Genomic DNA, 13,454 nt, shown 5'->3' with positions numbered 1-13,454 from the left:
ATTTAATATTAATACATTTAAAATATATATTTGATCTATGTTTAGCGAGTGTACTGTTTATTAGTTGTTGTTTTTTATTACATCAAACATTAACGAAACTGCGCGGACATTCTGTACATAGCCTGTGTGACGTAAAACCTAAGAGTAAATAAATCCAGTCTGAGCAGCGGACAAAAGACCTGCTTGCCAATTGTTCTAATACATCAATGAAAATGTTTCACACGGAGATTAAGCCTTGTTATTCTGAGCTAATGGCAGCTTTATACAGTCACCTGTGGAATTTATTTTGATAAGAAATGTGAATCTGAGGTCTAACACACAGATCATCCATTGCATCCCCTCATGGCCAAAAATAGTCCTAAGCCACTTTCATTGAAATAACAGAATTAGGTAATTACAGCCAAATTCAACATTCAGGAATGTGTCCAATTGATGAATGCTTAGGGCAATATCAACAAACATTTCCATCATCACTTTAGGATAGACAAGTTCCTCCATTTTGGTGAATTTGTATCATTTTTAAAGATGGGGTGATATTTTTCCCCAGAATAAGAGAGTTTAGGATGTTTGTTTTTTTCAGCTCCTTGACAACTGATCTAAAGGGAATCTAGCCAAGAACATTAGCTTTACAAACACACATTGGAAATAGCAGGAATGTTACACTAAACACGAAACACAGACACTCCCTTGCCTAAAGCTCACTTGTGTTTGGATAAAAACAAGAACCCTTATGGCAAATTTATTCTATCTAGGTCATCAAAGTCAGACTTGAAGAAAGCATGGCAATGGAGGTTCAGGTGAGGGTTGGGGGCAAGGTCACGTTTAGGTATCATGGAAGGGTTTACTGTTCACATATGGTGGCCAAGTGTTTTAAAGGCACCTTATACATTTATCTTATTAGGCATGTTTCTTGGTTTTCATAACAGAGTGATTGTTGCTGTCACTTCCTGTGTCAACATGCTGTTGGTGCACTCAGATTCATCTGCCTCATCTATGATGTAGTGATTGAGATACATAAATCTGTTTTTGACAAATAATCTTCAAATGTCTTCAATCTTCAATTCATGTTTCACAAATCCTTACAAAAAATCTAGAGTTTGGCAAACTTGCAGCAAACTCGCCACTCATTATATTGGCATTCAAATGAGCTTGCGATTTTGCCACATAGCCCATATTCATTTGTGGAATATCTGCAGCAAGTTTGCCTGAACTCTCAATTTTCTTAAGGGAACAAACTGACAGAAATTAACTGGAAAAGTCCAGTTACAAATATCGAAGTTAATGGCATTACCTTTAAATCCTTTATAGCCACTGTGGCTTATTCCATTGTAATAACATATTAACAACATGCAATAATAACCTTTGTCTCCTTCTCGACAGGTTTGAGGACAGTCTGAGCCATCATAACATAACCTGGAATGCTCAGACAGGGATTTAAACAGGAGAATTGCTGATTTCAGTTCCAAAGAGTCATAGAACATGATTAACATAAGTTTAATACAAAATATAATTTAATACAGGTATTTTTACTCTCTTTACTACAAACTACTTTGAATTGTAAACTCAATGGATTCAGTTCAGACTAACTTAATATCTGGAAAGTCATCACTAGGGTATATAACTTTGCATACCTAGAATTTGTAACTAATTTGAATCTATTTTACTTTTGCATGTAACATCAAAAAAACAGTATTATAACAAATTTACATACATTTCCCCCATAATTTCTTTAATTAACACTGGAAAAATGTAAAATATTCTTCATGTGGTAATATCTAAATTAACTTGTTTTACTTAAGGTAAACATATTATTTAATGACTAAATTCAAATTTTCAAGTCATTATTGTCAGATCAGATAGAAATTGCACCATTATTCTCTATTCCCATACTTTCACTTTTTTGTTACACATGTAGCACAGATAAACCTAGAGTAATGAATATAACATCAAAATCAAAGAGAAAACCAGGTATCACAACTGAATTTTATTGGCTTGATTTATCGAAACATAACACAGGGATACATCTATAAACAATGATCAAAAGAAACTGTACATTTATACTTGATATCTAAGTCCCACAAAAATATTGCTACTGCTGGTCAGAAAGCTTTACAGCTATCAAAATTGTACAATGATTCATTTGACCCCAATTTAGCATTTTAAAGAATCGCTGGCTTTGCAGAGAACAGAAATATTAATCCCATGTTTGCCATCTGTACCATAACACACATTGGACTTAACGCCCCCAAAAATATATATTTTTTTTCACAGCAGTTTTACAAAGGTATTGCGGTACTATCACAGAAGAGACAAAATCAATACACACGAAGCACAAGCCTGACATGAACTCCAGTACTAGAGAATATGTTTATTTAGCAGAAATTATAATGAAGAACTGCAGTTAACATAGAGAGCACAGCTTACAAACGTTCTACAAGTAATCTTTCGCCTTATAAACAATACACAATGAGTTATCTGCCCACCCACCCCTCCCTCCCCAAACACACATTACAGGTTACACACAAAACAAAATAAAAATCCCTCATAGAGCCAATGGAATGTTAGTCATTCGGACAAGCTTGGTCAGATGTCCAGCTGTCTTTGTACACGACATGCCTGCGACCTGCCGCTCTACCTCTCACTTTGAAAGAGAGAGAGAAAGAGAAAAATGCCTGTCGACATTTACGACGACGGTCGTTTTTCTGCCGATGTAAAAATGTTGGATATGATGAGATCACTTTCAAAATGTTTCTTTTCTTCCATAAAAAATGTGTCTCTACAATCAAACTACTAAAAAACCTGCCTTTAGAAAATAGTAGATAAAAATATTCCCCTGAATTGTACATGAAAAGAGGTACAGGGAGTGCTGGTAAAAGATGAAACCTCAGCAAAATTATTCCCCGTCTTCTTCTTTCTTGTCGGCGTCTTCTGTTGCCGATGCCTGAAAAAAAAGAGAGATTACGGAGTCTATTTTTTACAGATTCACAAACACTTCGGTGTACTTTTTGGTAGTTTTACATGATAACTGCCAGTCTACGAGCATTTCACCTCATCATCAGCTTTTGTCTCTCCGTTTTCTGCGGGCACCTCCTCTTTCTTCTCCTCCTCCTTGGCTGCCTTGGGTTCCTTAGTTTTCTTAGGTTTGGCAGGTGCCTTCTACAATGTGTCAAATGAAATTTCATATTATTGCTATGCTATAATTACATTTTATTTACATGTTTTATATTAATATTATTTTGATTTTTTTTTAAAGTTTTCTTACCTTTGGCTTAGGCTCCGCCTTTGGGGGTGCAGGTTTCTACAAATGCAAGAGTTATAACACATGAATTAATAAAACAACAATATAAAATACTTGTCATATATTCTGCAAAGAAGTGTTAAAAACACAAATACTCACGTTTACCAATCTCTCCGACCTTCTTTTAGGCTGTAAAGCAAACAACAAAAGGGTTAAACAGAGTTAAACCACTGTGTACATAATTTTTTTTACTGGAGTCATAGATGCTAAACTACTATTTCAGGTCTTACAAACTAAGCATTTGATGCATTAAAGTGAGTTCTGCTTACCTCAGAGACTTCAGAATCATTATTCGCCTATGGAGGGAAAAAGAGGATGTTATTCTCATAAGTCCAAATCAATCAATGCATTTTGTAACAGAAGTCACAAAAGTAATAAACACTCTTTAGATGGGTCTAATGTGGTAAATAGCTAAATGCATTAGTTAGACTGTCATATTAAATCGTTTTTTTTCTCCCCACAGGAAGGCATCAGTGTTTATGTCCTCCCTCCATTCGTCCATATTGTGCTGCTGCCCCTTCCGTTTGCACTGCAGCCGTGTGTGTGTGCACCGCCCCCTTCATGCACAGCAACTCATTCAACGCTGATTAATGGAGATTTGCGCTCGCCCCACCGACCCCACTGCTTATGGCATTCCCGCCCTTCACTTTCAAACGAGAAACATCCCGAGGTGCACGGGCAAGGGAAAAAAGCTCTAAAGAACATACTAGAATAATAGGACACACCAAACAGTGGCGCTATGATGTGTAATGATTTTGCCATTGCATAATCGCGAACATGCAAGATCGTATATTTTTAGACTCGGACGTGCATTAGTCGCCGAATTAAAGCCTTAATGCACAAATTTAATCCCCAATGCACGGATAAAATATTGCACAGTCTGTCACTGTATGCTTAGACCCACGACGAGTTTAAATCATAAGGTTGCGCATATGGGCAGCCATGACACAAAAAAAACGAGCATTTACAAAACGACAACTGTTATTAAACATGAATGTGCAATTTCAGAAAACCTTAGCCAAAAATTTAAAAAATGCATCTATAAAAAAAATATATTCGATGCAACAATTTGACTTTCAGCTTTGCGCGCGACAGCCTTTAGGCTAGGAGACTGTAAGCTGCACGTAATGAAAACTAAGATCGTTACACCCCCTTTGTCTGACCCATGTAGACAGAGACTTCGTCAATTTATAAACAAAAAACACAACATATATATATATATATATATATATACATATACACAATATTCTCGCATATGTTCGTATTCATGCAATACAAGCTTGCTTTAATTAATTCTTAATGCAGAAAAATATCAGTCGCGCGTTCTCAAAACAAAACACGCGTTTATTAAAACACGAGTCTTCAAACACAAATCGCTGGACTCTCAACACTACTAACGAAAAAAATAAATTAAAGGAAAATTAAGAAAATTTGCACGCACTGTGAATGCATCCGTCCACCCCCCCCTAAACAAATACTGCATATTCTATTAAAGTTAGTGCCTTGATAAATGAAGAAACCATTGCGCTACTTACTTTGCTCCTTTTAGGCATGGCTGTGGATTTTTACAAGCACAAAAGCGTTAGAAATGCCAGATGCAAGGATTAAACTCTGAAAAACAGCAGCCACTGTGTGTTGAGCTCGGTAAAAGATACACACAGTAGGTTTGATCACTGTGTAGGAAGACGTTAATGTTCCTCAGAAACAAAAAACCTGCTCAAACCGGATTGGATTCTCCTCCTCCTCCTTCTTCTTCCCTATTCAATTCATCACAGCGCGAAATTGGCGGCGAATTTATAAATCCTACTATGGCGAAGTCTAGGCTCATGAATATTAAGTAGACCACGCTGATGTTACGTGGTAACCTTCCTGAAGTGTCCAGTCACGTACCTCATTAATATTCATAAGCAACGCCTTTCTCAAAGTAGGTGTGTTCATTGGTCAGCAGACTAGCGGCCCCTTGCCAACATCGGCCTCTCGGCCAATCATGTAGGCCAAATGAGGTACGTCATGTTTCTCGATTAATATTCATGAGACAGGGCTTCACCATAGTAGGGTGATCAACGTAGTCTCTCCGCCTCCTGCTCCAAGTGATTGGTCTGCGGAGACCCACTGCACATTTTCAAATCATAGCAAGACGCCTGTGTGGACGCTTTTGCATGCCAATCAATTTGGAATATTATTTGTTTTTGCAGTGCCTTAAAAGATTATTTTGCTGTTGTCATCTAGCGCTTGCATGGCAGCCCTATTTCCTGTTTAAAATATTTGGAAAGCCAAACCCACGCTCTCATTTCTGTTTAATTAGACTATAGCTGTTTCGCAATATGAGCTTTTCTTTGTTTGTCATGTTTCCAGATGTGAGCGTGTTATTTAAGGAACTGGATTTGAAATGTACCACAAAAATGTTTGTTATTGTAGATCCGCGCGCATGCAAAGGTTACAGGAGAAAATGGCGACTGGACAGAAACATTTCGCCTGTCACACCAACAAAATGCTGCACTTCTTTCATATAAAAGCTGCACTACTTGGTAACATTGCTCAAAATGCTCCATATCAGAAGTGGTGCTGTTTCATTCATTGTGATGTCTTATTTGTTGGTTATGGGCGAAAATAATTATTTTTATGCAAATATTGAAGAGGAATCCTCCCTCTCATCATTTACTCACCTTCATGCAGTCATCACAGATGACTGCATGTGACTTTCTTCTACAGAACACAAATTAAGATTTTTAGAAGAATATTTTGGCTCTGTTGGTCCATATAATGCAAGTGAATGGTGGCCAGATTTTTGAATCCCCAAAAAGCACCCACAGATATTGTTTCTGAAGACATGCCCTTTGTCTGAAACTGTATACTCTCACGGTTTGTACTGTATTTGATGTACGCACTTCTCAGCTGGTAAAACAGTCTGTTATTTAGGTATGCATGCCAGTAATATGAATACATTTTGGACATACTTCATCCGGGGACGTGGGCAATTGTCTTGTGACTGAATATATGACATAAGAACAACAACTGTGAATAAATATGCTCTGGTTTTGTTAAACAAGCACCATTAAAGCTCAAGGAACAATTTTCATGGTAGCACTTACAGTTGAGAACAGCAGTCAGACTAGTTTATATCCAAAGTTTTGAACGTGAAGTCGCATCAGCTCCCAAGGGATTATGGGATTGTTTAGTGTCCAGTCAATCCACACTTCAAAATCTCGCTGGAAATAGTAGGTCTTCTGGGTAGTTCTCACTGAATGCTTCATGAGTACAGTGGATTTGCACACACTACTCCGCTGGCATTCTGTCTTTGGCATACTATATAGTGGGGAAGTGATTCGGACGCTGTGATGGATTTTCCCACTCGATTCATATGGATTAATTTTATGCCGCTTTTACGTGCTTTTTGGAGATTATTTGAGATAATCTGGCCACCATTGGCCTAAAAATCTTAATTTGTGTTCTGCAGAAGAAAGAAAGTAATTCACATTTGGGATGGCATGAGGGTGAATAAATGATGAGAGAATTTTTTTTATGTATTTTTAAAAGTGAAGCCCTCCTATGTTGATGGTTTCCCAAAAATTTTGTCTCTAACTATAGGAACGATCCCAATGGACTTGAATATTCTCTTAGGGCTTCAGCCTGTAAAACCATTTTTGGTTCTAAGTAGAACCATTATGTTTAGAGCACTGATGACCAACTTTCCATATAGTTCACAACATCATGATAATCATACTACTATCTCCTCGTCCAGACACTTGTGATTTCACAACTACGCTGCAGTAACTTCTTTCTGGTCCCCTCCCCCATGAAAGCATAACACCTCTTTCTATAGGCAGAGCATTCAGGCGGGAAAGTCTTGGCATCCTGCTCATGATAAAGTTCTCCACATGCACACGTGTGCCTATACAGGAATAGGGTGGGGGTGGGTGTAAGTGGGTGTGGCCGATGAGTTTCAGATAACAGGTCTCAGATGAAGGAGCTCTGACTGTTGCCATCCTAAATCTCCAGCTGCATCAGAGCTGAGACAGGAAGGAAAGGGGCAGCAAAGTGATCTGTACAGTGCACGATTACAGAGCTCAAGTCACTGAACACACGTGAGAATGAGATCAGTCTGCATGTAGTTGCGTCACTGAGAAAAACACAACAAAGTGTACAATGAGTTCCATACAAGTCAAGACCACCATTTGAATGTCCTCAGTGTTTGGCCTCATGTTTATTGTAATGTTTCACATGCTAAACACCTACAAAATGCAGCTCTGAATTTGTGTTTGCTTTAAACACAGAGAAGAATGCTAGTGTTTCTCAGGCCAATAAAACTTAAAGTCGCCTATGGAATTTAAGAGTTTTAAACTGATATTGTTCATAATTATTGCACTAACAGACCTCTATTTCCACCAGAATACCTAGAGGCTAGTGATTATTGTGACTGAAACATAACTAGATTTTTGCATTTCTTGCCAAGGGTGCCAGGGTGTTACTATGTGGTTGCTAAAGTGTTCTGAGTGGTTTTCTAGAGGCTTGTATTAAAATTAATGGGAGAAAATGGAACAACCAATATGGTGAATGTAGAAAAGGAAGTTCCGCCTTATAGGTAAACAAGCCAATATCCAAGGAACGGACATCACCTCTCAGTCAGCTCAGTCAACATCAGCTGGACCAGCCTTAAAAATTTCATTTTTAGTGTAATCTGATTCATGAAACCATTGTTGTCCGATTTTACGGTTGAGTTGAAATATGTTCTTTGATCGTAATCTTGACCTGTCGTTTCAAGTAGATAGAAGCTGTACTTTTATGCCGCTTGTATCTGTAGAAAATAGCTGAATGGGAGCATTCCCAAGATGGCTACCGAGTGGGCTGACTTGCCTTGAAAGGGACTTTGGATAATATTCAGTTGCTGGGGTGTTCTGGGTGGTAACACTTATTTTTAACACCTATTGTTAAGTTTAACACATTTCAATTTCATAACAAAATTCCATCAAATTTAATTGTTTAATGTTCAACAAAATTAAATTAATATATCTTAAAATATTCATTTTATTTGATTAAATTCACTAAAGTTTGAGGCAATAAGCTTCATCTGCTTCAATTCAATTTGAGGGAAATTTGTTGAAAAATTTAAATATATATTTTTTGATTTTACAGAAATGTACCATGGTTTTATATGGTGTTACTATAGTAAAACTAACCATGTTTTTTGGCAGAATGATTATTATTTTGATCACCATAGTTGGTTTTCCTGTATTAGCCTATTACTACAGTTTTACCTCAAATATTGTGGTTAAATATGGTCACTGTAGAATAAACATTTTGTGGTTACTGTATATTAATAATATAGTTAATCTATGGATACTGTATTAAAACCAAGATTATTTTTTTAAGGGATGGTTAAAGGTATTGTGAGGGAATGAAAAATGTATTGCAAGGAAACCCAAACTCATGCAAGGGAACACAAAATTATTTCAGAAAAGAAATTCCCTCCCTGTCCTCTGAGTGGCTCTGTATCTTTCAAATAAATAAGAAGTTTTATTTTAGCTTATTAATTTCAGTCATACAGAAGTTCATAGAGTTAATAAAATAAATTATTAAAATTAACTTAATTAAAGTGAATTGAATATTATTTGAAGTGGTTGCTATAACCACGTTAACTATGGTGGTTATCATGTTAAATTGAATTGAATAGATTAAATGTTTTCTGTTTTGTAAAGTTAGGCGAAGTCTAAACAGATTTACAGTGGGATGCATTTAATAAGTGAGATTAAGATACTCAGGTCACCTTGAGGTATTTCCAGTAGCTTGAACAAAAGCCTCTTTTAGGGGCAGCAGTTCCTGTGGTTCTATCCTGCCGCCTGCCACAACATCTTAATCAGAAGACCTCCTTTATATTGTCCGCTCGATCATTTATCACAACAAAGTCAATGAATTAAGGCTGATTTGTTAATTAAAGCTACCTTTAACTTGGACTGTTCAGTCAAACACAGACCTGCAAAGGAGGATGGTGAATTCTAGAAATATTAAATAATATTTCTAGTTCTAAGAGATAGTTTCACCAAAATAACAATTCTGTGGGACACAAAAGGAGAACCTCTGTCTCGATTAAATTTTATTTTGGTTAAAGAGGTTAAAGTAAATTAAAGTAAATGGTGACAGAGGCTAACATTCTGCTTAACAGGTAAATGGTGAGTAAATAATGACAGGATTTAAATGTTCAGGTGATCTATCCTTTTTGGATAAACTCTTACAGAAAAACATACTCATTTTGGAAGTGCAAGTGTGACCCAGCGGATCAGTAAGTGGATTTCTCCTCTTGGGCGAATGGCTGCCTGCCCATCTGGACGTGCATTTAAAGCCCAGATTATGCATATAACGGTGAGATGCAGCAGGGGTCAGTGAGAGGGGAGCAGACAGAGAGAGCTCTACAGCAATGAACTGTCTCCTATGGACTTTCCATTATAAATGAAAGCACTTAATGATACATTGATATTTGGAGTTGATGCATTAAAGGAGATTCAAAGTTATTTTCTGTATGAACATCAATGTAAACCTCTCTTCATCCCTTACAGCTACATTCAATGTAAACATTTTATCATGTGCCTTCCCTGGTCTCTGAACCCATGATCTTGAGCTTGCACCATGCCCTACCAGTTGAGCTACAGTAATATATCCTGTATATTGTATATATATATATATATATATATATATATATATATATATATATATATATATATATATATATATATATATATATATATTAAATAAGAAAATGCAAAAGATATATATTTTTTTTAACTTGTGGATGCCACTGTACTGTATAACTATAGAGATATTTATGATAATTAAATCAATCAATCAAGAATAGGTTTTCTTTGGGACAGTTAGAAAGTCACGGCTGCTATAGAAATCTGCAATTCGGCAAAAACATACAAAGAATATACATGACAAAACTGTAGCCAACAGTGGCCAATGCCAGTAATTAATGTTAACAGTAGGAATCAGAAACCTGCTGTGATTGAGTATCACTTGAAACAAAGCAGCGACTGCCTTAAACAGTTCAGAGATTCCTTAGACATGCGTCTGAGACAATGAGATCACGACTGCCCAACTTTCCTTTTGTGATGAAGCTTATTGCCCCAAACTGAAATCACAAACACAATTGGTGTAATCATTTGTAATGTAATTAGATTAACAAAAGAAGATTTGCAAGTCAATACCCTTAGACAATAATGAGGGACCCAGCAGTGGATGTAAACTGGTCAAATTGGAATTTCGGAGGAGGGGGAACCCTAAAATTGGTTGATGTCAACCTCCCACATAACAAAAAAAAATGTATTAATAAAAAAGTTTAAATAAAATACATGGGTGTCTAAATATGGATTTAGGTCTGTTTGATGTGTAATTCATAGAAGTTTTTTCTTTCAGATGAATCGATTTGACTCTAAACTTAATTGTGAAAATACATAATTACATGGAAAATTTGGTTTAGTAGATGGCCAAAAAAAAATTAAGAATGAAATCACATGTGTTTTATACATTATATCAAAATCAGATGACAGTTGGGACAATTTACCTTCTTGCCCTAGGTTGGGAGTCATCTTATAAAACCGCCTGAACTTACACCAATCAACCACAACATTAAAACCACCTGTCTAATATGTATAGGCCTCCCTCATACCGCCAAAACAGCTGCAACCCTATTCTTCTCACTACAACTGTACAGGGGTTATCTGAGTTATCGTAGACTTTGTCAGTTCAAACCAGTCTGGCGATTCTCTGTTGACCTCTCTCATCAACAAGGTGTTTCTGTCCGCAGAACTGCCGCTCACTGGATTTATTTTGTTTTTGCACCATTCTGAGTAAATTCTAGAGACTGTTGTGTGTGAAAATCCCAGGAGATCAGCAGTTAGAGAAATACTCAAACCAGCCCATCTGACACCAACAATCATACCATGGTCCAAATCACTGAGATACATTTTTTCCCCCATTCTGATGGTTGATGTGAGCATTAACTGAAGCTCTCCTGATCCATCTCTGCATGCTTTTATGCACTCCATCTCTGCATGCTTTTATGCATTCCCCAACAAGCATTTTTTCCCCTTCTTTTTGAAAGTGCGGACCATACCGGCCCACTTTAACCCTTAGATGTAATAGTGCCTTAAAAATATGGTGAAGGCCTGAGGGTGTCTTAGGGATTCCCCTCCCCCATGATATAGAACATTTCTGTTTGCAGCACAGTTTCCATACAATACTGTTTGAGACACACCACCCTCCACTCTGCCTCCGTCATACACAGTTTAACACACATATGATACATGAGAAATGATACATATTGAATATAATAATAAATATATTCATTATGTGTTGACGATTGTATATCATCAAACATGGATCTTTTCGAAAGAACCTCCGTGAACATAATGATCTGATGGCGCGAATATAGCGATGCCCCTTGGATGCAAAATACTTCGTGTTTGTTATGTTTTAGACAGAAAACTCTTCACCGTGTCACTTTATTGACACCATGCTCAATGACAAACATATCTGCACTCAAATTAAGAGGCTTATTTTCGAAAACCACTGAAAATCGTTCGTTTTAATGTTTTCGTGTAGGAGCGAGTCCACCACTAGAGGGCGACAAAAGCAAACGCACTGCGACTGCGGATAAAGCATTTGGTACATTGCCGCCCATCACTGAGTTTTGTACTCAATACTCATCTTTCTTGTCATATTAACAGTTACAAATAAATGGTATCATTCTGAACAAAATAAAATGTAATGATATCTATCTATCTGTCTGTCTGTCCATCCGTCTGTCGGTTTGCTGACTATCTATGTGACAGTCTGTCCCATTTATTTAGCTAGCTTGGCTGTTTGTCTTACTGTAATGTCTGTATAACCATCAAACTGTTTAAACTAGTTTAGACTTTAAAACCAGGCTTTGTCAAGCTAACATCAAAGTTTGCGGGGCGAATTTTCAGTAAAAACCCACACCAGGTGCTAAACACCTTCTTACTGCTATTGGTCTTCAGTAGGTGTAACCTTGAGCATGCAGGTTTGGAACAACATGAGGGTGAGCACATTTGAATTTATCATAATCTAAAAAGTGGACACTCAATCATAAATTCGTACACAGTTTGCTTGACTGGAATTTATATTCCAGTTTAGGGTTTGGTTTGTATTTATCTGCAGTGATTAAGTGATGTCTGGTAGCACAAACACTGTCAAATCAAAGTTGGTTTATTTTCATGTAGGTGAAGAAGCCAAATACAGTGTCTCCAGGGGCAACAGTACATGTGATACATGTGTACAACAGAAAGTTTCATGGATGACGTCATATGTTCTTGTCTGCAACAATTATACATGAAACAATGGAATGCCAAACTAAACAATCAATCATTCAATCACCCAAGATTTTCTGGTTTGTTCAAAGGCGTTTTTGTCCGTACACTGGGAGGTAAGCAAACATCACCTGTACATGTGACTTCATAATTATACTACAGTGCACATTTGATATACAGAGTTATAAATGTGTGCATCTTTACATGGCAAACGTGGCACAGAAACTGCATCTGAAGTGGCATTTAGGTGTATTTACAAAGACTGTTTAATGCTGCATAAATAATGTTATGAGATTAAAGTTTTAAATATAAAGTTCTGAATGTAGAAATATTAAATGAATGAACATATGAAATTACACTTTTAAATATGAAAGTAAATTATGATATATATGCTGTGTAAGGCTGCTAATTTAGTCTGGCTTTTGCGTATTTACACAGAATTTTGAGAAGGCTTAAAGGTGACCAAGTGAAAATGAACCTTTTTTGCATTTTTCTAATTTAATACAAATATTTTCTTTGCAAACTATATGAACAGAATTTTTTTTTAGATGTTGGTGTTTCTCCATTTGCTTTAATGACTGCATGCACTGTATGCACAAAGAGTTGACATGAACTCCAAAAATCTGATGACCCATGTAGTCCAGCATTATTTGAGAATGTTCCAAATAGCATCCTCTGTGATTTAAAGGGATAGTTCACCCAAAAATAAAAATTATTTCATCATTTACTCACGCTCATGCCATCCCAGATGTGTATGACTTTCTCTCATCTGCTGATTGCAAATTAAGATTTTTAGGAGTACACACAATGCAAGTGAATGGGAACCAGAATTT

The 13,454-nt window shown here is 36.7% G+C and overlaps 1 protein-coding gene across 1 annotated transcript; it reads right to left on the bottom strand.

Annotated features, from left to right (window-relative positions):
* Positions 1 to 1,969: 1,969 nt before the first annotated feature.
* Positions 1,970 to 5,012, bottom strand: LOC127635674 (non-histone chromosomal protein HMG-14A-like). Its single transcript, XM_052115862.1, has 6 exons — positions 4,834 to 5,012; positions 3,568 to 3,594; positions 3,398 to 3,427; positions 3,263 to 3,298; positions 3,049 to 3,156; positions 1,970 to 2,941 (listed from the first exon to the last, which is right to left on the bottom strand). The coding sequence occupies exons 1-6, from the start codon at positions 4,849 to 4,851 to the stop codon at positions 2,894 to 2,896; spliced, it is 267 nt and encodes an 88-aa protein (XP_051971822.1). The 5' UTR covers positions 4,852 to 5,012; the 3' UTR covers positions 1,970 to 2,893.
* Between the last annotated feature and the right edge of the window lie 8,442 nt (positions 5,013 to 13,454).

The sequence above is a fragment of the Xyrauchen texanus genome, chromosome 43 (assembly GCF_025860055.1).
Source record: "Xyrauchen texanus isolate HMW12.3.18 chromosome 43, RBS_HiC_50CHRs, whole genome shotgun sequence".
Classification (NCBI taxonomy): domain Eukaryota; kingdom Metazoa; phylum Chordata; class Actinopteri; order Cypriniformes; family Catostomidae; genus Xyrauchen; species Xyrauchen texanus.
The sequence above is the reverse complement of the archived record's forward strand: the minus strand, read 5'-3'. Positions and strand labels throughout refer to the sequence as shown.

What these genes read in the sequence shown, in the direction of transcription:
- LOC127635674 (XM_052115862.1), bottom strand. An exon ending in GGTCGGAGAGATTGGTAAAC is followed by an intron (nt 3,299 to 3,397) that starts GTGAGTATTTGT and finishes TTGCATTTGTAG; the next exon opens with AAACCTGCACCCCCAAAGGC. An exon ending in AGACAAAAGCTGATGATGAG is followed by an intron (nt 2,942 to 3,048) that starts GTGAAATGCTCG and finishes CTTTTTTTTCAG; the next exon opens with GCATCGGCAACAGAAGACGC.